At 43.9% G+C, this 22,883-nt stretch overlaps 1 protein-coding gene across 13 annotated transcripts in view; it reads left to right on the top strand.

Annotated features, from left to right (window-relative positions):
- The window catches only part of CADPS (calcium dependent secretion activator), a 455,401-nt gene that overhangs the window by 192,612 nt on the left and 239,906 nt on the right, over nucleotides 1–22,883 (top strand). For all 13 annotated transcript variants that reach the window (XM_070390909.1, XM_070390912.1, XM_070390905.1 and 10 more), the window contains exons 4-5: nucleotides 8,549–8,629; nucleotides 21,344–21,577. In XM_070390909.1, coding sequence (XP_070247010.1) covers nucleotides 8,549–8,629; nucleotides 21,344–21,577 — 315 coding nt within the window. The remainder of the gene's footprint in view (nucleotides 1–8,548; nucleotides 8,630–21,343; nucleotides 21,578–22,883) is intronic.

Raw genomic sequence — 22,883 nt, 5'->3', positions numbered from 1 at the left:
ATTTCTGCTTAAATTCTCTACACATTTGAATCATGCCTTCTCTTGGCTTGACCAAAGGCTGTCTCGCAGCCGTAAAATGATGACTTTGAAAGAGTCCAGCGCGGGCCTCACCTCCATGTCATTGAAACATGTGAGCTCGGGGAATTCAGGCATTCCTCAGGAAAGCCCCCTGCCTCACTGTCCAGGTAAATCCTCCAGGGCTGGAGGTAAATGAGGGGGCTCTGTGCCTGGGCCCTGTGATGACTTCTCCCTCACCCTAGAGGTCAGACAGGGCATTCACAAGTAGCTGCCTTTTTACTGAGATATAGACCCGTTTGCATAGCAGGGTTGCTCCCCGCACCCCCCCCACCCCCACCCCCCGGCCCTCACCCTCTACCCAGCCACAAATTCTGTCCATGGACACAAGAAAAGTGAAATACACACGAGAATTGCATAGATGAGCATATGCCCAAATGTGCTGTTGGGTTGCTCAAAAGTATTGCACTTGGTCAGATGAGTTTGGGGGGTGTGGGCCAGTGGAGGCCGCCTGGTGTGGGCTCGTGGCTCTCTGGGAAGAGGGGAGGCCCAGCAGACTGTATCTGGCCACAGAACCCTTTCTCACTGAGCATCCACAGGACTGATGTGCCCCCGAATATAACTTTGAGAAATGCTCATCTAGGTTTCAGAGACTCCTGGGACATCACCTCAGATGAAGGGATAGTGACGAAGCGGTCCTGACTCTGGCCCAAGATGCTCCAGCACATTCTCTCCAGGCTCCCCAGTTCCTGCATCTGCTTTCATCCCTAAATCACAAACATCAGGGAGAGGAACTGGTACCTGTGAGTGCCACCCTAAAATAGGGCTAAACCTAGAAACTATTTGCTGAAGTATAGGACCTGCTATGTGCCAGGACCATGCTAGGTGCTTAGCACATTATCTCATTTCATTCTCCTAGCAGCATGCTGAGGTAGGTGTCTTATCCCCGTTTTATAGACGAGGAAACTGAGGCTTATGAAGCTTCCGTGACTTGTTCGATCCCTTTAAGTAAGGAAACCGCAGAGCCAAGACTCAACCCAAGTCAGCCTGATGTGCCTCGAAGCATGCCTCGAGTGGTCTCCTTTAGTCCTCTCAACAGCCGTGCGAGATAAACATGATTCCCACTTTGCAGCTGAGGAAACTGAGGCTCCGAGAGGTGAAGAAGCTTGACCAGGTCATGGCACCAGGGAGTGAAATAGCTGGTCCCAGGCTCCGCTTCACCGGTTCCCAGGCCGTGAGCTCTGCCACAGGGTGTCCCTGCAGGTGCTGGCCTGCATTTTTGTCTTTGCATTGACTGAAGGGCAGAGCCGTAACCTGCAGGGACTCCCAAGCCTTGGGGCGGCTTGAACGGGTAGTTTAGGTGATACCTGTCCATACTTGGGCAGCGCTAAATCAGTTCCTCAGGACTTTAAAAGAAAAGCCCAGCAAATAGGAGAGATCTGTAATTCTATCAACAACAAAACGTATATTTAAAAAAATAAAGAAAAATAAAGGAAAGGAAAGAAGCCCAGGGAGAGAGTTCCCTCTGTTTGGCTGGCAAATCCAAACAACCAGACTGCCTCTGCCTGACCTGTGCTAGTGGGAAGATTATTTGCCTAATTAGGTAAAGAGCCTTAATGCCCATGTCCATGCTTTAACCCTAATGAGCTGGTAATGGGAAAGGCTTGCCCTTGGCCTGACTCGCCAGCCGACCTTCCCCGGGGGGTGGAAAGGACCAGTGCAGCAGACAGAATCTGGTTTCCATGGAAGCGTGTTCTCTGGCTTTCTTGCCAGCACTTGAGAAGATAATTACTTGATTTCTCTTTATATTTTTGGATTTCATGCAGTGGGGCTGTCAAGCCTTTGGCTGAGGATGTCCTTCTCTATCACGCCAGGCTATTTCAGGGAACTTGGGCTGCATGTCCGTTGTCATCTTCCCTTCAGATGGTTAGCGTCAGGCCGCAGTGTCCGCCTTTCACTCGTTCCTGCTAATTAAAGTCTAGGAGCAAAGGGGCTTGACCTGGAGAACGTGAAAGAGAAACCAGGGAAATTTGTCAAGAAATAGGAGCCCCTGATCGCCTTCCTTTCCTGTGCGGACTCTCACAGGAGGACTTCAGATCTACATCAGGGGGTGCTTGGTCCCATCTGACCTATTCTCCTCTGAATCTTTGACGCCCCATTGTGGCCCATGTCAGAAATACAGCCAACATGGGCGGTCTAATAACACCAGGGCAGCCACCATTTCCCTAGGGTTTGCTGCAGGCGGAGCAGTGGGCTGAGCCCTTCAGTATATCTATGTCTCAGTGAATTCTCATTATAGCCTTACGTAGAGTTATTATCCTGATCACTCAGATGAAGCACAGAGAGGTTAAGTAACTGCCCAAGATCACACAGCTACTAAGGGGCAGAGCCAGGATAAGGACACACCCATTGCTATCATTTCTTGGAAGTGGGGTGGGGATCTCTTACAGCTGCCCCAGAAACCAGGAGAAATCAGCCAGTCATGACAGGTGGCAAAGGGTAGATAATTTATATGTCTCCCCCCTCCTGTCCCCCAGTGGAGGCTCTGTGTGTGAAATCGGCCCATGTGTATAGGAAACAAAGTGAGAGCTTTGGGTTAGTTCATTGTCAGGACCAATTAGAAAACCAAACAGGGCATCTGAGAAGGAAGCCCCTGTAGCACAGAGCAAAGAGCTCCAGTTCGAGGAGGGCAGAGTCCCTTTTAAATGGCTCATATCACTTTCCCAGCGGTGGGACCTGGGGCACGCTCCTGAACCTGACTGAGGCTCAGGCTCCTCATCTGTAAAATGGGGTAATAATGATACCTGCCTCATGAGGTTTGTGGGATTTCCCAGACTGCTCTGTGGGATATTTGTTTTCAGTGCTATAGTTGTGTAAAAGGCAAAGCTAAATGCAGTTAGATAGTTTTATTTACTCTAGAATCTCCCAGAATCTTTATTTTACTGACATGTATTATAAATGTGCAGGAGGGAGCAGCATTGCCTGACCCCAGAGTCCTCTTCTTGAGAGAATTAACATTAACATCTGTTTCTTGGGATCCTTTAGAAAAGGCTGAAATATAGGTCATGGGGTACCTGGGCTTGATGTAAGCATCAATAAATACTAATCCCCTCTCTTTTGTGCCTGAATTGTTCAATAGCCATATCTGTTCTTGATGGATTTAAGTGTTCCAGAGGCAGGTTCTGGGTCTGCTTTGTTCTTTTTGGATTCCAGTGTCTTGGCGTATCAAGACATTCCATAGACATCTGATGAGTGAATGAGTAAATGAGTGAACCAATGAATTAATGAATGAAGTTTAGTGTAGACCTAGCCTGCTCGTCTTCAATGCCGTCATTCTCTGCTGTTTTCTAGTTGCATCCGATGGGGCCGGTGGGAGAATTCATATGCCTCTGCAAAACTTAGTAATGGGGATTGTTCTATTATGCTGTTTTCCCCTTTTCAGTTTTTTTAATCATTTCTTTATTGTTAACAATAGAGGCCCGATGCAGGAAATCCATGCAAGGGGCTCAGCCCTCGCAGCCCCAGCTGCCTTGGCCCTCGCTGCCCCGGCTTCGTCTGGAAGGTCGTCCAGACAGTCATCTGGTGTTTGGTCTAATTAGCATATTAGCTCTTTATTATATAGGATTCTAACAGATGTTCCATTTTCTCCCCTTTGCCCACCTCCACCCAGCTCCTGTCCCCCCTCACTCTAGCCATCTCCACACTGTTGTCTGTGTCCATGGGCTATGCATATATGTTCTTTGATTAAGCCCTTCATCTTCTTTCATCCAGTCCCTCTCTCCTCCTCTCTTCTGATAGCTGTCAGTCTGTTCCTGTATTCATGCCTCTTTTTCTATTTTGTTCATCAGTTTATTTTGTTCATTAGATTCCACATATAAGTAAGATCATAAGGTATTTTTCTTTCTTCAATGGCTTATTTCACTTAGCATAATAACCTCCAGGTCCATGCATGTTGTAAAATATAAGATTTCCTTGTTTTTATGGCAGTGTAGTATTCCATTGTGTAAATGAACCACATCTTTTTATCCACTCATCTACTGATGGGCACTTGGGCTATTTCCAGATCTTGGCTATTGTAAATAACATTGCTATGAACATAGAGGTCATGTATTCTTTCTGATTGGTGTTTTGAGATTCTTAGGATATAGTCCTAGAAGTGAGATCACTGGGTCAAATGGGAGTTCCAGTTTTAATTTTTTGAGGAAACTCCATACTTTTTCCCATAGTGGCTGCACCAGTCTGCATTCTACCAGCAGTGCACTAGGGTTCCCTTTTCTCCACATCCTTGCCAGCACTTGTTGTTTGTTGATTTATTGATGCTGGCCATTCTGACAGGTGTGAGGTGATATTGTGGTTTTAATTTGCATCTCTGATGATTAGTGACATTGAGCATTTTTTCATATGTCTATTGGCCACCTGTATGACATCTTTGGAGAAGTGTCTATTCAGGTCCTTTGCCCATTTTTTAATTGGATTGTTTGTCTTCCTAGTGTTGAGTTGTATAAGTTCTATCTATATTTTAGAAATTAACCCCTTATCTGATGTATCATTGGCAAATAAGTTCTCCCATAGAATGGGTTGCCTTTTCATTTTTTATGATTTCTTATGCTGTGCAGAAGCTTTTTAGTTTGGTGTAGTTCCATTTATTTATTTTTCTTTGTTTCTCTTGCCTTAAAGGTATATCAGGAAAAGCCTTGCTACAAGAGATGTCTAGGATTTTATTGCTTATGTTTTCTTCTAGGATTTTTATGGTTTCATGACTTACATTTAAGTCTTTTATCCATTTTGAGTTTATTCTTGTGTATGGTATAGGTTGGTGGTCTGGTTTCATTTTATTGCATGTACCTGTCCAATTTTCCCAGTACCATTTTAATCTTTATTGTTGAAAGTATTACATATGTCTCCTTTTCCCCCCATCCCAGTACCATTTATTAAAGAGACTATTTTTTACTCCATGCTCTTTCCCCCTTTGTCAAATATTAATTGATCATATAGATGTGGGTTGATTTTTGGTCTCTGTTCTGTGCCATTGATCTATATGTCTATTCTTATGCCAGTACCAGGCTTTTTTGACTACAGTGGCCTTGTAGTAAGTATTTGTGATACTTTCAACTTTGTTCTTTCTCATGATTGCTGAAGCTATTTGGGGACCTTGGCGGGGGGCGGGGGGGGGGGGATTCCAAATAAATCTTTGGAGTATTTGTTCTAGGTGTGTGAAATTGGTATTTTAATGGAAATTCATTGAATCTATAGGTTGCTTTGGGTTGTTTGGATATTTTAATGATATTCTCCCAACCCATGAATACAGTTTATGCTTCCACTTATTTGTATCTTCCTTTATTTCTTTCTTCAATGCACTATAGTTTTCCAAGTACAGGCCTTTTACCTCCTTGATTAAATTTATTTCTAGGTACCTTATCTTTTTGTTGCAATAGTAAATGGGATTGTTTTCTTAGTTTCTCTTTCTGATAGTTCATTATTGGTTTATAAAAATGCCACCAATTTCTGAATATTAATTTTGTATCCTGCTACTTTGCCAAATTCATTTAGTAGATCTAGTAGCTTTTTGGTGGAGTCTTTAGGGTTTTCTATGTACAATATCATGTTATCTGAGAATAATGACAGTTTTACTTCCTCCTTTCCAATTTGGATGCATTTTACTTTTTCTTCTTGTCTTATTGCTGTGAATAGGACTTCCAGTACTATGTTGAATAAGAACACTGAAAGGGGACATCTCTGTCTTGTTCTTGATCTTAATGGAAATGCTTTAATTTTTGCCCATTGAGTTTGATGTTGGCTGTAGGTTTGCCATATATGGCCTTTCTTACATTGAGGCATATTCCCTCTAGTCCCACTTTACTGAGGGTTGTTTTTCTTTTTCATAAATGGGTGCTGGATTTTATCAAATGCTTTTTCTGCATCTATTGATATGATCGTGTGGTTTTTATCCTTCATTTTGTTTATGTGGTGTATCACATTTATTGACTTGTGTATATTGTACCAACCTGGAATAAGTCCCAGTTGATGATGGTGTATGATATTTTCAATGTATTGCTGGATCCAATTTGCTAATGTTTTCTTGAGGATTTTAGCATTTATGTCTGACAGAATTCTCAACTTTAGCCCCTAACAAAATCACATTGCTGCCTCTCAGTGAAGTGATCCGATGTTTCCTTTGCATATGTATTTTGAACAAGCCGTTTCTGAGTGTTCCCAGTGGGTTTGCACCTGGTTCTAAAGAACTGTTGGGTTTCAGGGGGAATCAAATAGAAACAGCTCATTGGAGCTTAAAAACAACATCAAGGATATATTGTTTTCCACATGCATCTAATGGCAAGCAGGGACCAGTGGACCACTGGTCAGAAATGTGACTGTTTTCAGGAGGTTCTCTTTATTGAGAACAGAATTTCCAACTGCTCTTCTCTGGACATTATGCAAAAAACACAAAATTTAAGTTAGAAAAATCTTAGTTGGTCAAAGTCTAACAGATATCCTTACTGCAGAACTTCTCAGACACTTTATGCATTTCAACTAAGAATTTTCCCAAACGTTTTTAGCCATTTTTCCAGAGCCTTCTAGAACCCTTTTTTCTGGAGTATCCAATAACACTGATGTTTAGTAGTACACCCTTTTGGAAATGCTACCATAGAATATATTGCCAAAAGTTGCAGTTTTGTGGTCTATGACATAGTCCTGCTCCTCAAAACTGTGGAAAGGAGAATGGAATAGAGTGATAAAAAAAAATACACAGCATAGCCTTGGCCTCTGTTCTTAGTGGTTAGAGCATCGGCCCATGCTCGGAAGGGTCCGGGCTTGATTCCTGGTCAAGGGCAGGTACCTGGATTGTAGGTTTAAACCCCTGCCTGGTCAGGCCATGTGCACGTGGCAACCAATCGATGTGTCTCTCTCACATCAATCTCTCTCCTTCTCTCTAAAAAAAGTTCATGGGAAAATATCCTTGGGTGAGGATTTTTAAAAATGCACAGCATAAAGCCAGATGGGCTTCTATGTGTTTTGTAAAACAAAGACTAGCCATGATGCTTCAAAAGTATGACCAGACATTTCCTAGTGTTCTTCTTAGCAACTGCCTCCTGGTACAAATAACTTCTTTTCTATACCATTTTACAGCATAGATGCCATTATTTCTTTAGCATGAACCTGGGTTTTCATTTTCAAATTTCTGAATAAAAATTTCCTCATTTTCAAGTTTATGAATAAAAGTAGCTTTTAAAAGAAAGGAACTTAGAAAACACACAGTCTTCCTATGCTACTTTTTGTTGTGAGTTAATATTACTAAAAAGAAGAATAAAGCCCATCCTGGTTGAATGTTATTCTTCCCTACTTATTAACCTTTACTCTGGTTAAAATAAGTCATAAGTTACTGAACAAAGCAGACTCAATTATGGTGTGAAGGATGACACTAGGCTCATTTAGAAATAAGGGGAAAACTTCAATTCACAGGGCAGAGATGAGCAGCTCTGGCCTGCCACCTGTTGTTGTACATAAAATTTTATTGGAGCATAGCAGTCCTCATTTACTAGTATTTCCATACTAGAGGCTCAGTGCACGGAATTCATGCACTTGTAGGGTCCCTAGCGGCTGCCAGCTGCCAGTTGCCGGCCAGGGCCTCCCTCCCTCCCCCCAGCCGGCCTCACCCCCTGGTGGAACTTCCGGTCAAAGGGACAATTTGCATACTATGCTTTTATTATATAGATAGGATTGTCTATGGCTGTTTTCACACTTCATTAGTCATTGCAATAGAGATATATCTATGGTCCCCAAAGCCTACAATATTAACTATATGGCCCTGTACAGAAATTGTTGCCAATCTCTTTCATAGATTCATAGAAAGATGTGGAAAAGATGGAGATTATATAACCACCCCCTCCATTCCATAGATGGGAAAATTGAAACTAGAGATAATAAGGAATTTTCCGGATTTATTTATGCTTGCATGTTCTAATCCTTACAGCATAATAGCTCTAACAACCATGGAAGACAAAGATAGATTTCAGCTTAGACAGCAACCCCAGCTGAGTGGGAGTGGCCCTCTGGAGTGCTGGTTGGGAAGACTCAGGGAGAAGGAAAGCCATGGCTGACTAACCTTGCATGGTCCATCGGCAGGAGAGCAGAAGAATTTGTGCCATGTAGGCCCTATGGATGCGCACTCTGCTCCACACATTAGAGCAGTTCATCTCTTTCCTTGTACATCTGCTGTGTAAGCACTTTCTTCATTGGCCCAAAACAGAGGTGCTGCATGGGGCCTCCTTGAAAACACAGCTGCCCAGCAGTTCACACGTGATTCTCGTACAAGCTCATTCCGATATCTTTCTTAGCAACTGTCAACCACTTCACGCTCTGCCTAAAAGAATGTAACGTGGGATTTCATTGAAACTGGACTTGTCTGTTACAGGAATTTTTACTTTTAGTGAAACATGTCCATAGAGCACAGAGATGGTGTGAGATGGAAAGCCTTGAGTTTATTGGCTTTTGTGACACAGACTGAAAGTCTCCATGTTTGTATTTCTCGCAGCTGGACAATCCGGATGAGCAGGCAGCACAGATCCGACGGGAGCTGGATGGACGACTCCAGATGGCAGACCAAATAGCCAGGGTAAGGAGACTGGGGACATTTGCTGGGAGACCAGGCCAGAGTCCCCCATGGGAAGACACATTATGAAGAGTCATCAAAAGATAAAACTGAGGATGATCACTCTGGGCCTCCACCCTCCTTTCTCAGGGCAACTCTCCCAGACTTAGCACATGTATTTCCCAGACTCTATTCTATCCCAAACTCCAGCCTCACCTTTCTGCTGAGTCCCAGATTGCTATTTCCACTGGCTAGTGAACATTTCAACCTGGACAGTACCCTGGTATTTCAAATGGAATATCTTCAAACTCTGACTCCATTCTTCTTCTTCTGACCACATACATACACCTACATTTATCCCCCTCACTATTCTCCACCAGGTATTATGGATGAAACCTCCTAATCATTCTCAACTTCTCTTTCCTCCCCACAGCACTCCCCACTCAACCACCCACCCAGCTCATTGTCTCCGCCTCCTAAATGTGGCCCCGATCTTGTACTGCTTTCTAGCACCACAGCTAGCACTTTGATTCAGACCCTCATCTTCTATTCCTGAATCTTAAAAATGGCCTCCTAATGGGTATCCTTGCCTCCAGTTTCTCCCCCTCTCCTGTCCGTTCTTCATGCAGTTGCCATTATAAAATTTATATATGAACATCTCAAAACAGGGCCTCAAAAATCATTCCACAGCACCCCCTATTGTCCCCAAAACAAAACATTACCTCTTTAGAATGATGTCCAAGGGTCTTAATTCATGGATTATATCCTTCCTTATTAGCATCACCTCCCACATCTTTTCCACCAGAAATCCCCATTCCAACTACGGAGAATGTCTCCCTCTGAATATTCCAGGCCTTTCCCAGCCTTATTGCCTTGGTAACCACTGGTGTTTCAACCTGGAATGACCTTTCTTCTCTCCTCCGACTCAGCCTCCAGTACTCAACTTAAAACCCCTCGCTAAGAGCTTAGCAGTTGGTTCTTCCTACTTTTGTGCTTTATTCATGCCACGTATGAACCTTTATTACAACAGTGCATTGAATGGTGGTGATCCGTTTACGTGTCTGAGCATCCCAGTAGGTTGGGTTTTCCCAGGATTGGGGTTATATCTTACTATTGATGACTGTTTGCCTAAGTATTATCCCTATCCCTGCCATTTGTGTTATCATTAGCAGTAGATATGCTAGCAGTGTGTATTGATTGCTGACTCTGTGTCAAGCATAGTAAGTGCTTTACATGTACTATCTCATTCCATTCTCAAAGCTGCCTTATGAGGACATTGCAGTTATCACTCTTGTTTAGAGATGGGAAATTCAGACTGAGGAACTGTTAAGAGGCTACACTGCACCCTTAACTCAAATCTGAGTTGGGAAAAGGGTGAGGTACTCGGCCCAGGAACAAAATTTAAAAGTAGGAGACAAATGCATTCATAAAAATATATAATATTTTAATGCAATATTTTACACTCATAATTAATACAGAAAACATCTATGAAAAACAAAATACCAAAATATTAAATAACCTATCTTGCTGGTTCTATGGTAGTGACAGGCATGTGTGCATGTGAGGGTAGGAGCTGTGGGAGAGGGAGGGAGGATGGGCAGAGAGTGGAGCTTGGCATTCAACCTTTCTCTTTATGGAAATAAATATCTTAGGACGTGGACACAAGGAAAGGAATTCTACTGGAAGAGAAACTGAAGAGAGATTCCAAGAAGCATGCAAAGCCCATTTGTGCTCAAGCAGTTTTATTGAAATGTTTTGTATCTTGTTTTTGGACACCTTCAAAGTTTATAGTACAGTCAGTCTGGTGGTTAAAAATAGTATGCAGTTATGGATTTGGCTAAAGGTAGTATAAAAGGCTCTTATGTTTGAAAACCCTGCTTAACATGGGAGTAAATATCAATAAGGCTTTAGAATTTACTTCTGCAAACTCAGTGTCTCCACAACAAATTATGTTGAAAATGGAGGTCATTTGCTCCATTCCCTGCCTTTAGGTCACAATTACACCCCAAACTAACTATTTATCCCATTTAAAGAAAATCACACACACACATACACACTTCAAAAACAAGATCATGGCACCTTTATTTTAGTTGTTTTGTTTTGTTACTTTGAGGTTTAACATGATAGTTTCAGAACCTAGTGTAAGCTAATTTTAATGTTTAAAAGACCATGGATGAACAACAGTCATATAGTGATCCAAGTTGCTCATCTCTGAACAGTAGATCGAAGAACTCTCTCCAGCCCATACCATCATATATTCTGATACCAAGTAGAATATTATTAACAACTTAGAATTAGACTTTCTTAGCTAATGAAATAGGCCAGTGGTCGGCAAACTCATTAGTCAACAGAGCCAAATATCAACAGTACAATGATTGAAATTTCTTTTGAGAGCCACATTTTTTAAAGTTAAACTATATAGGTAGGTACATTGTTATTAACTTAATTAGGGTACTCCTAAGGCTTAGGAAGAGCCACACTCAAGGGGCCAAAGAGCTGCATGTGGCTCGCGAGCTGCAGTTTGCCGACCACGGAAATAGGCAATTAAAGCGAATCTTGGTCATTAGTTATAGAGCATGGAGTATAATTTCAAAGTAGATGGAAGGCCCCCCAACCGTTTAGGGTACAGAGGATTTGTATGAAAATCTGCCCACTACTATCTCCTATTCTTCTCGGAACAGACTGCCCTCTTCAGGGCTCATTCATGCCAGTGGCCCCTTGGCAGAGTTAGTTGGTCCTGGAAGTGAGCTCTTCATCTAAGTGGAACCAGTCACATTTCTCAGCCTGCCCTGGCCATGGTAATTGGTTCAGCACTGGATGCCTGCCCAATGCAACTAAACCAATGAGTCCTTTCCCTGGGCTATGGACTACATGCCAACAGGGCTGTGCCTTTCAGGGGTAGGAAGATGTCTGCAGCTATTTTTAATTCTCTTATGTGGGGACAAGAAGAGGGGAGAGTGAGGCCAACATAGAAAAGAAGCCGAGACAGGGACTATACTGAAATTTTCAGAATGGTCAAGTCCCTGGATCTACTTATTCTGTGACTCAGCTGCGGAACTGCTTTTCCCTCAGTTTAGTTGGATTCCAAGAAAAATACATTCTGTTTTTGCCTTAAACAAGCTCATCTACTAAACATTGAATGAAATATCAAGATCTCAGATATTGGCTAATTCATGAAGAGATACTGAAACGGGCACCCTGCTCTCTTTCAGCACGCCCCGATTTTCCTATCTCCGGCATCCCACTGGATTTTAGCGAGGGTGTGCAGCTCACCCCATATGGCTGAACATCAGCTCCTGTATATTTCATAACCAGAAATTCCTGGATGAGGATATCATCCATATAATTCACTCTGTTCTCTGAATTAAAAATGGGTAGAGCATTTTGATTGAAAGTTAGAGGCACCAACTAGAGGAAGCTTATGTAACAAGAGTGGATTAACTCTAGGGATTTAGGAATGTCTCACAGAGCTCATGGGCAAGATGCAGCCAAAACTCAGAAAGGAACTGGAACCAGGGCCTGCCAAGTGGTCAGGACTTCCCTCATCTATTAGGTCTGTGTGTCCCGTTCATCATTCCTTCTTTCTCTGCAAACCAGCCTTCTTTGCTTCTCAGATGGGAACATGCTGCTACACAGCTCTCCATGTTTCCAGTGTGGCCAAATAGGAAATCATTTAGCCAATCAACCTCTCTCTCAAATCTTCTCCCTATCTCCCTTTCCCCTCTTCTTACTACCACCTTCAATGTCATAATTTCAAGAGGCAGGCCTCTGATTGGCTGACTTTGTTCAAGGGCCAACCCCTGGAGCCATTAATAATCCACTGTGGAAAGAGAATGAGGGCCTCACCAAACACATGGATGCTGGAAATACCACTGAAAGTGAGAGTGGTACCTGAGAGGACAGGCTGTGGGTGAAGTGGTCATTATGAATTGGGAGACACCTCAAGATATGCCCCAAATAAATAACTATGACTTACATGGTATTTACTATGTATCAGACTTTCTTCTAAGCATTTTGTATTTAATAGCCTCCAATAACCTTATGAAAAGGATGCTATCATTATCCCCATTTCATAGAGGAGGCTGAGCAGAGATAGCAGAGGACTTGGCCAAGGTCAGCCGATGACCAGAATCTGCAGTCTTAACCACTGTGCATACATCACCATTATGATAAGCCTTCCCAAATGCAGACCCTCATTCTCCTCATCACCCCAGGCCACGGCTCCAACATGCCCTTCACCCAGACCTTCACCTTACCTCATCCTGACCTCTCTCTCTCTCTCTCTGGTAGCCAGTCCTTTATTAAATGTGTCAGGCTGTGTGATTTCACCTATACTTGAGAGTAGCTTTTGACCTGGGACAAACAGTCCTGGGAGTTACAGTAATTCCCCCACTTTCGGCACATTGAGGAGTTTGTGATGTGTCCAAGCTTGCTCAGCTGGTAGGGAGGAAGCTGAGTGCTTTAATGCCAAGTGTCATGCTCCTCTTCTGAGCAGTCAGGTGACAACAGGAAGCTATGCCAGGACAGGCCTGCCCCAGGTCCCCTCTCCCTAGGGGTTGCCCCTCCAGGAAACTGCTTTCTCTCTTCCACTAAACTTAGCTGTGTATTCTCCTCCGTTTATCCAGAGGCCAAATGAAGCCACAGCAGCAGGCAGAACTGGCTCCTGGAATTCTGAGTCCTTTCTACTTTGATTTCTTTGGAATCTGGAAAGGAGGTTGTAGGACCCAAGGTTGTCCTGCCCCCAGCATTCTCATCATCACACACGTATGAAAGACACATGTTTGCCTTTTCTTCTTAGGAGAGAAGGGAGGCAAGTGCAAGGTGGCTTTCCTCTACCCACAGTCCTGACACAGTACCTATCAATTCAATCACACCAGCGCCCCACGAATTATCAGACAGGAACCGCTGCCCTCACCCGCACTGTGAACACCAGTCATATGCTGCCTGCAAACTTCCATGAGCTCTAAATGTATTTTTTTTTAATCTGGTAGAAAAGACTTCTTAATCCCTATTCAAACATTTTCCCAAATCCTCTCAGGTTGATAATAAAGGGTCCCCAAATTTCACCCTCGGATTAAGTCTAAGTTATTTAAACTGTGTGATCAGTAAATGACACTGGAGCTTAAACAGGCAGGTTGTGCATCGGGGCTGCTATGATATTTGTCGGTCCTTTTGGCCACATTTTAGGGTAAAATTCCGAAACTCTTGGGCTAATTAGATAAGACAAACAATACAGCTTCTGTAGTATTAGTGGCAGAGGTCTGGATGCAAAATAGCATTGTTTTTGCAGGCTATCATTTAAATGTGAAGTTGCCATTTAGACCCCTATTCTCTGCAGAGCAAAATTTCCATCTCATTCCATGGTCCTGTTGCAAACATTGATGAGACTATGCCCCCAGGAAGGAAATAATACCCAAACATTTCCCTGATGGAAAATTTCTGCTTCATACATTGCCAAAATCAGACAATGGATTCCGCTCCTACCAGAGAAAGATGCTGCCCCCAGCAAATACATTAATTTTGCTGTACCCGGCATCCACCCTGCGTCAGGAAGTGGCACAGTATCCGTGAGCACGGAGGGGCTAAGCTCAGTGTTTTTCCTGAAAGAATTGTACAGGGAGCATCTCCCTGACCCTGGCCTTTGTCGGGGAGCTAAGAACCCAGAGAGATCTGAGTTTAAGGAAAAGTCTAAATGCCAAGAGGTCGTCTGAAGTTTATTCCAGTGACGGGATGTCCAACCAATTCATAAAAGCTGAGGAAGTAAGACCAAGCCACTCAAAGAAAGATTTCAGTAAAGAAGCCAACCCAGGAAACTGTGGTACCTTTACTGCCAAGACCTTCGTTTTCTTTCTTAACACCCTCTCCCCCACCCCTTAATTCACCCCTGCCCACCATCCACATTCACTGGTAATAGTGGAGTGGCCACACCCCTGCCCACCACCCACATTCACTGGTAATAGTGGAGTGGCCACACCCCTGCCCACCACCCACATTCACTGGTAATAGTGGAGCGGCCACACCCCTGCCCACTACCCACATTCACTGGTAATAGTGGAGCGGCCACTGCTGTGGAGGACAAGCTGTCACAGCTCTGTGCTAAATGCTGGGACGTGAGGCGATGCATGGAGGGTCACCGTGCTGAGAGCCCCATCATGCTACCTCAGCTCTGCCCTACTGTGTGGTAGCTAAGAACATAGTCTCTGGGTTTCAAATGCAATTCTACTAATGAATTTTTTAACTTCTAAGCCTCATTTTCCTCCAGAAAGTAGAAATAAATAGTAGTACTAGCCTCAATGGGCTGTTTGACAAATTAAATAAGGTAACATGTAAATTGCTTAGACTAGTGCCCAGTACAGTTGCCACTCAGTAAATGCCAACTAGTATCATGACCTTTACTATAGTCACCATCATTATTAGTGGTATTGTTGTTGGCGTTGTTGGTGGTAGCATGGTGCCTGATGTATATGGATATGCATATATGTATATGTGTATTTGCATATGTGTATATGCTTTTATGTATGTATATATGTATATGTGCATGTATATATACATATGTTCATATGTATATGTGCATATGTGTATGTGTATGTGAATATATATATGAGTATGACTATATGTGTATATGTATACATATATGGATACATGATCTACACTAATAAAAGAGAAACATGGTAATTAGCGTACGACCGCTACCCTTCCCATTGGCTAATCAGCATATCCTTTTGCAAATTAACTGTCAGCCAAGATGGCGGCCAGCAGCCAGGCAGCTGGAAGCGAACATGAGGCTTGCTTGCTCCAGTGACTGCAGACTCCAACACTCCCCGCCTGACTTGCCGGCCTCTGAGCTGGCAGTTTGAAACATTCTAACAAATATAGAAGCTAAACAAAACCCCAGAAACCAGCTTTCAGCCGGCCCAGATCTCAGAGCTGGAGTTATACATTGTTTTGATTATAAAACGCAAACAAACCAGATACCTGCTTTCACCAGCGGAAGCCTCAGAGCTAGAGCCAGAGCTAAAGCTGGCCCAGAATAAAATAAAAAAAAGAGAAAAAAAGGAGCGGTTGGGAGCTTCAGTCAACAACCGCCAGCCTGAAAGCAGCCCTCAGCCCCTCACCCAGACTGGCCAGGCACCCCAGTGGGGACCCCCACCCTGAAGGGTGTGTGACCAGCTGCAAACAGCCATCATCCCCTCATCCAGGCTGGCCAGGCACCCCAGTGGGGACCCCCACCCTGATCCAGGACACCCTTCAGGGCTAACCAGCCGGCCCCCAGGCCTCTATCCTATATAGTAAAAGGGTAATATGCCTCCCAGCACCGGGATCAGTGGAGCCGAGAGGCCTCCTGGCACTGGATCAGCGTGAAAGGGGGCAGTGCCCCAACCCCCCCCACCCCCCACAGGCCCTGCTCTGTGTGTGACAGGGTAGAGCCATAACCTCCCATCGGCCCTGCCCTGAGTGTAACAGTGGCAGCGCCCCAACCCCCTGATCCGCCCTGCTCTGTGCGTGACAGGGCGTGGCGCCGCAACCTCCCCATCGACCCTGCCTTGAGTGTGACAGGGGGCGGTGCCCCAACCCCCCAATCGGCCCCACCCTGAGCGTGACTGAGGGTGGCATCCCAACCTCCCAATCCGCCCTGCTCTGTGCATGACAGGGGGCGGCGCCCCAACTCCCCAATCAGCCCTGCTCTGAGCCCGACCAGGGGCTGCACCTAGGGATTGGGCCTGCCCTCTGCCACCCAGGAGCAGGCCTAAGCCAGCAGGTCGTTATCTCCCAAGGGGTCCCAGACTGCGAGAGGGCACAGGCAGGGCTGAGGGACCCCCCCTCCCCGCCCCGAGTGTACAAATTTTTGTGCACTGGGCCTCTAGTTATATATATATATATATATATATATATATATATATATATATGGACTTACACACATGCACACAGTCAGTGGTCAAAGGAATTAAAGTTATTATTTCTTAGTCTTCACAATAACTTTATGAGATTTGTTATATCCCCATTTTTAATGTGGAAACTAAATTTCAGACAGATTGAGAAAGCTATCTAAAGTCACACAGCTAGTAAGTAGCAGACCCAAGATTCAAAGGAGGTGAAATCATTTTTGCTGATGTGGACGGGATATGGTTCCCTGGTGGCTTTTGTACCCCGCACATCCTCTGTTACCTCATTGTCACACGGTGTCTGATTGGTTGTTTTCTGCCATGGCCCCCCATACCATTGCCTCTCTGCTGACTCCTTTGTCCCCAGCAGCAACCATACTACCCAACACATGACAGGACGCGCTTTAGAGATGGAATTGAATGACTGCACCACTGTTGGTGAGTTCCCACGTCTACGAAGTGTTCTTCTGCCACTTCCTTTCTTCTGATTGTCCATCAGGACATGTCATTTGAGCCTTTGGGGTCTCAGGATCCGCTAGAGTGGAGTACACTCATTAGCTTTCACACGTACCCACTTCATCCTCTGTGGGCAAAAATGCAAAGGCAGAAAAGCAAAGCAAATGGCCGACAGCTGTTAGCACTTTCAAATGCCATTTTTCAAGATGTTCCCCAAATCCCTCCATGTTGCCGAGCACACACTCGCCTGTGGGAACTGTCCTGAGAGGCCTCCCCACTGAGGAATGTTATCAGCCCAAAACAAAAATGAATGTCCAGTTAACATTTTCCCTGGAAGCCTGTTCACCCGTATGCTCTGTCTTTTATAGCGCAGAGTGAAAAAGCAATCCTTTCGTCGAGGCTAATTTACTCTTACGCGTGGGAAAGTACAATCGAGGTGGATGACTCTGTTTCCCTTATTTGGGCACAACTTCAGGTTTGAAATGTGTTTGTGATGGGTCTGCTGCTCAAAACTCCCCTCAAGAACCTCAGCTTAGGTCGACATGATGCTATTTCTTCTCAAGGCTTAAGTACTCAGGGCAGAAAAATGACCTTGTTGTCCCTTGCACACTTCCGTTTCATGTGCCTGTTTTACGATGCCATCAAGGACTGTCCAACTTCTGAGAGGAGTGTCATTCTTTGGATTTTTCCAATATTCTGCTGCATAAAAGTTTGGTGGACGCTAACTCCAGGCCCCAGTGATCTTGTCAGTGACCACTGGGTCTTCTTCCCAAACTGCTAGACTGTAGCGTTAAAAGGCCTTGAGTAGTCTCGGAAGATGCTTGTGATAAAAGGATCTGCACTTGCCGAAACCGGTTTGGCTCAGTGGATAGAGCGTCGGCCTGCGGACTGAAGGGTCCCGGGTTCGATTCCGGTCAAGGGCATGTACCTGGGTTGCGGCCACATCCCCAGTGGGGAGTGTGCAGGAGGCAGCTGATCGATGTTTCTCTCTCATCGATGTTTCTGACTCTCTATCTCTCTCCCTTCCTCTCTGTAAAAAATCAATAAAATATATTTAAAAAAATAAAAAATAAAAAAAATAAAAGGATCTGCACTTGATGGTAAGGTCTCTCAAGGTTGATTAGCAGGAAAGCACACACTTCGTAGACATGATGGCTTTTTCGCTATCTCCATGGCGACTCGAAGGCCAGCAGTTGCCAGTAGAAATCAAAGATACCACTTACCCAGCTGTCCAAGAATCCCAGGTAGTTATGAGGTTTGTGCTCCAATATGAAGAGAAAAGAGAGAGGTCAGTCTAACAGCCCTCAGGCTGTTAGGATGTAACCTTTGCTGTTTGGCCTCCTTTAACATAGCCTTAGAGACTATGAATTAATCTACCTCATTTTCCCCTTTGCTCTCACAAGAGGCCATCTTCAAAAGGAAATGGGAAAATATTTTGTGACCACTTACAGTTATGTATACCTTCTGAGGTTCATGGTTGCCCACTATGTTTCCCATGGAAAGGAGAAAATAGCAGTGGCCCTGTCTCAACCAACTCAGCTTGGTGGAAAGCTCTTCTTTGTCGATCAGATTCTTAGCCCAAGGGTCACCTCCTCTGGAAGCCACCCTAATTCTCTCAGGAAGCATTCACACCTCAGAGACTTCCATTACCACATCAGCTTTGATGCTTCCTCATAGATATTTCCCCCCACTCGCTGCAAGCTCCAGAACAGTCTGTATCCTTACATCACGATCACCTTGTGCCTAGTATTGGACCAGAAACACTGTTGATGGCATTACATGTTTTCCAAGTGATGATGGCCCAGCAGCCAAGTCCTCACATTTCCATATCCTTCCATAAAGGGTACCCAAGTTTTTGAGGTGCCCTGATGAATCCAAGAATGATGAAAATCAAGCCCACCATGCAGAAATTTTAGAGAAATAAGACCTTTGCATTGAGTCATGACTAGCTCCTGTTGAGCTCACCTGTCTATCATCTCATTTCAGATTATCCATCCTGCTTCTCCCCTCACATTCACTCACAGGATGTTCAGAAAGCACCACACAGTGGGCTGAGCCCAACCGTAAAGCAGGAAACAATTGTACCAAGAGGTTCCAGAAGGAATCGGTACTCTAAAGCTGCTAGGTTGGCTTCAGATCCTTTAGTCATTGACATGGAAAAGCAGAATCTCAGTGTTCTTCCAGATTTAGTTCATCATCTCTTCACCTGCTCCTCACTGATGATTTTTAGTTGCATTGGTATTTACCATGGACATTTTGACAAGCCATCATTCATTTATTCAGCTCATATGTATTGAATATCTACTGTGTGCCAAACATCATTCTAGATATCAAGAATTCAACAGAGGTATCAAGAGAGGTATGGTCCTGCCTAGTGGCCCAGAAGGACATATAAACATTGAACAAGTAAATTTTATAATATTAATTATAATAAGTGTTACCAAGAAGGTAAGCTAAGAATTACAATAAAAGTATAATAAAGGACCCAACCCCAGGAAAGTTAAGTTTTGAGGCTGAAATATGGAAGGTGACAAGATGGCTGAGAGTTACCTAGGGAGGCAGAGGAAAGGGAAATACTTATGACGGTCTCTGTAGGAAGAAGACTGACAGCAAAAATGTACCTCTAAGTCTATATAAAGGAGCCACTATTTGAATCTGAGTGAAGCTTTATGGTGACAAAGAAGACATACCCTTCTAGCTAACTAGGGGATAGGGGGAATTATTGAGAGCAAAATAAGAGACTCTCGAACTAGAATGCAAAAGGAATAACTAGACTTTGTGGGAATTACACTAGTGGAAGTCAAAGCTCCTTTCCTGTGACTCTAGCCAGCTTATTCCCCACTCTTCTCTTTCCTCCCCCTCCTCTCATTCTCTTCCTCTCTCTCTACATCTTTCTCTCTCTTCTTTGCCAGGGATCTTATTCTGCTTCCACCAGGTCCAATATGGCAGCCACTCATGAATCTACATGATCTACTGTTTCAGCTCCACCACTCACTGAAAACTCAATATCTTTCAGTTCAATTGTTGAGAGAATAAATCTGGTTGATCATTGGCCTTTTAATAGTATTGATTGGTTGACTTTGAATCAGGTGCCCATGTAATAGACCTATTATTTTTTGTCACCCAGAACTGGCAAACCTATTCAGATTCCTGTGATCTAGGTAGAGTTCTACCCCCAGCCTCAGGGATGAAGGACATAACTCATGCCTAAGCAATTCAGCACAGCATGCTTCTGGCCTTTGGTTCCCAGTATATACATAAGTCAGACTTTTGGGGAGAGAATTCTCAGATTAAAGACTCTCATCTTCCATGGGCATTACAAGAGGAGATATTCACTCTTTCTTTTGTGATGGGATGTTGTGAGGTCTGGATCTTTAACAACCTTTTTGTGACATTAAGAGGAGCAAGATTGAGCATGGGGCCAACCCAGAGGAACCCAAACCAAGATTTGGAGTAAAAACTCATTCAGTTGTGGTGATGTCACCTGAGTGCTGATTACAGCTGGGTCTACCCCAGGACATTTTCAAGCCAATAGATTCCTTTTATTATTCAAGCCAATTCAAATTGGATTTTTCTGTTCCTGGCAAAAAAAAATATTTATCAAACTGATTTGTCTTGCCCCTCACCTGATCAGTTATAGAGCATGGCTAGGGAGGGCTATTTGATGTTTCAAGTAGGAACTTATTATTTGAGAAGGTGATAAATCCAAAGTATATTCAAGGCACCTGGACAACCTTAGAGGCATGAATACACAAATAAATCGCACAACTAAGGCATATTACTGTTACAACTGAATCCATAAGCAAGGAAGTGAAAAATGGTCTGTTTTGATACTGAATTGCTTTATATTCTTTTCTAAATAATATTACTCATGCTTTACATTGCTTCATTAATTTTTTCAATTTTTTTTTAGAAAAGTAACTATTCTTTCAAAAATAGCCACAGGCTATGTTTGAAACATCTTAAATGAGCTCCTTTTGAATTATTTATGTGAGAACATTTCTATAAATATCCAGAAATAAGGTGTCTTTCTGTCAACATAATTAAAAACAACCGATTGCACTTCTCTAAAAAGAAAAACTGTTTCAACTGAATCCGGACTTGAAAAATATTACCCCATTTTTCTTTCCACAAATCAGAGAAAATTGGGGGGATGGGGGGACTAGAACTATAATAAACCCTTACTTACTCTATGTTCATGTCCGTTTGTAACTATTAGGGATTATAACTAGAAGGCCGGCAGCTGTCTACTCAACTAGACTGAACATTTTTCTAGCACCCGGGTGGTGCTAAGCTCCTGGGTGGTGGCTACTATCCTAACTCTGGGCTTTAAGATGTAAACCTATGTAAATCCCTCCCTATTTACTCCTCTGTTCATATTTTGCTTTTTCTCTGCAAGGAACGCAAATTCCCCAAGTTTGTATCCAAAGAAATGGAAAACATGTACATTGAGGAGCTGAAGTCGTCCGTCAACCTGCTCATGGCCAACTTAGAGAGCATGCCAGTGTCCAAGGGCGGCGAGTTCAAGCTTCAGAAGCTCAAGCGCAGCCACAACGCTTCCATCATCGACCTGGGCGAGGAGAGTGAGAACCAGCTCTCCAAGTCAGACGTCGTGCTGGCTTTCTCCTTGGAGGTAAAAAGCTCTCGCCCCCTGACAGTCTCCTGGCCCCGCAAGCAGCACGCGGTGATCAGAGGCCTCTAATCAGCTTGCGTGTTCCTTGTGCCCCAGGAGCAGTTCCTAAAAGCACAGCTTGCTGAGCTCGGGCCGGCTCATCAGCAAGCCATTCCCTGCCCCCGGGAGCCCATGCTCTTCTCAAGGAAATGCAGCCTTAAGAACCACTTCCTAGATCCCATCTCACATTACTTGTACTGTCTTAAGCCAGTGATCAAGGATTTTGTAAAGAGCTATGCAATTTAGAAAGTTTAAAGTCTGGGCAACCTGGGTTGAAGTTATGAGAGAAGCAATCGAGCATCATTTTGTGGTGAGTTGTAAATTGTCTTTCCCACCATCTCTCCTGTTGGCTCCGTGGAGCCTTTTTAGTTTACCTCACAACCCAAAGGAAAAACCCAGTTGGGCCAGAATTCCAGTAGAATGCTTGGTATGTCATTACACTTCTCCATACCTTCTACTCCGCTGTTTGCTGTTCTGACATATCTGATCCAGCTTCATCAGAATTTCCCAGAAGCTGGTTCAGACTGCAGACCCTTTTGACCCAAATCTCTAGGGGGTGGGAATTTAAAGTGGTGCAGTCACTTTGGAAATAGTTTGGTGTTTTCTCAAAAAGTTAAACATAAAACCAAGGTATGTCCAGTGACTCTACTCCTAGATATCTACCCCAGAGAACTGAAAGCACATCCCACAGAAACATGCTCACAACAGTTTACAGCAGCATCATTCATAAGAGCCAAACAGAAACAGTCTAAATGTGTATCACCTGGGGAATGGGTCAAGTTTTGTACATCCAGACAAGGGAATACTGTTCAGCAATTCAAGGGAATAAACTACTGATATATGCTTTGATATTTAAAAAATATATGATTTTATTGATTTCAGAGAGAGGAAGGAAGAGGGAAAGAGAGTTAGAAACATGAATGATGATAGAGAATCATTGACCGGCTGCCTCCTGCATGCCCCCTACTGGGCATGGAGCCCACAACCTGGGTGTGTGCCCTGACCAGGAATCAAACCATGACCTGGTTCATGGTCCATGTTCAATCATTGAGCCACACTGGCAGGGCATGCTTTGATTTATCGAACCTCAAAGACATTCATGCTTAGTGAAATAAGCCAGATACAAGCAACCATATGTTGTTTGAGTTCATTGATATGAAATGTCCAGAAAAGGCAGGTCTCCCGAAACAGAAAAGAAATTAGTGTTTCCTGAGGCAGCGGGTGGACACGGACATGAGGGACCTAAAGCTAATTTATGATGATGGCT

Source organism: Myotis yumanensis, unplaced genomic scaffold (assembly GCF_028538775.1).
Source record: "Myotis yumanensis isolate MYYU_CA2020_CCGP unplaced genomic scaffold, mMyoYum1.0.hap1 SCAF_14, whole genome shotgun sequence".
In the NCBI taxonomy this organism is placed as follows: Eukaryota; Metazoa; Chordata; class Mammalia; order Chiroptera; family Vespertilionidae; genus Myotis; species Myotis yumanensis.
Note: the sequence above shows the minus strand (reverse complement) of the source record. Positions and strands in the feature narration are given on the sequence as shown.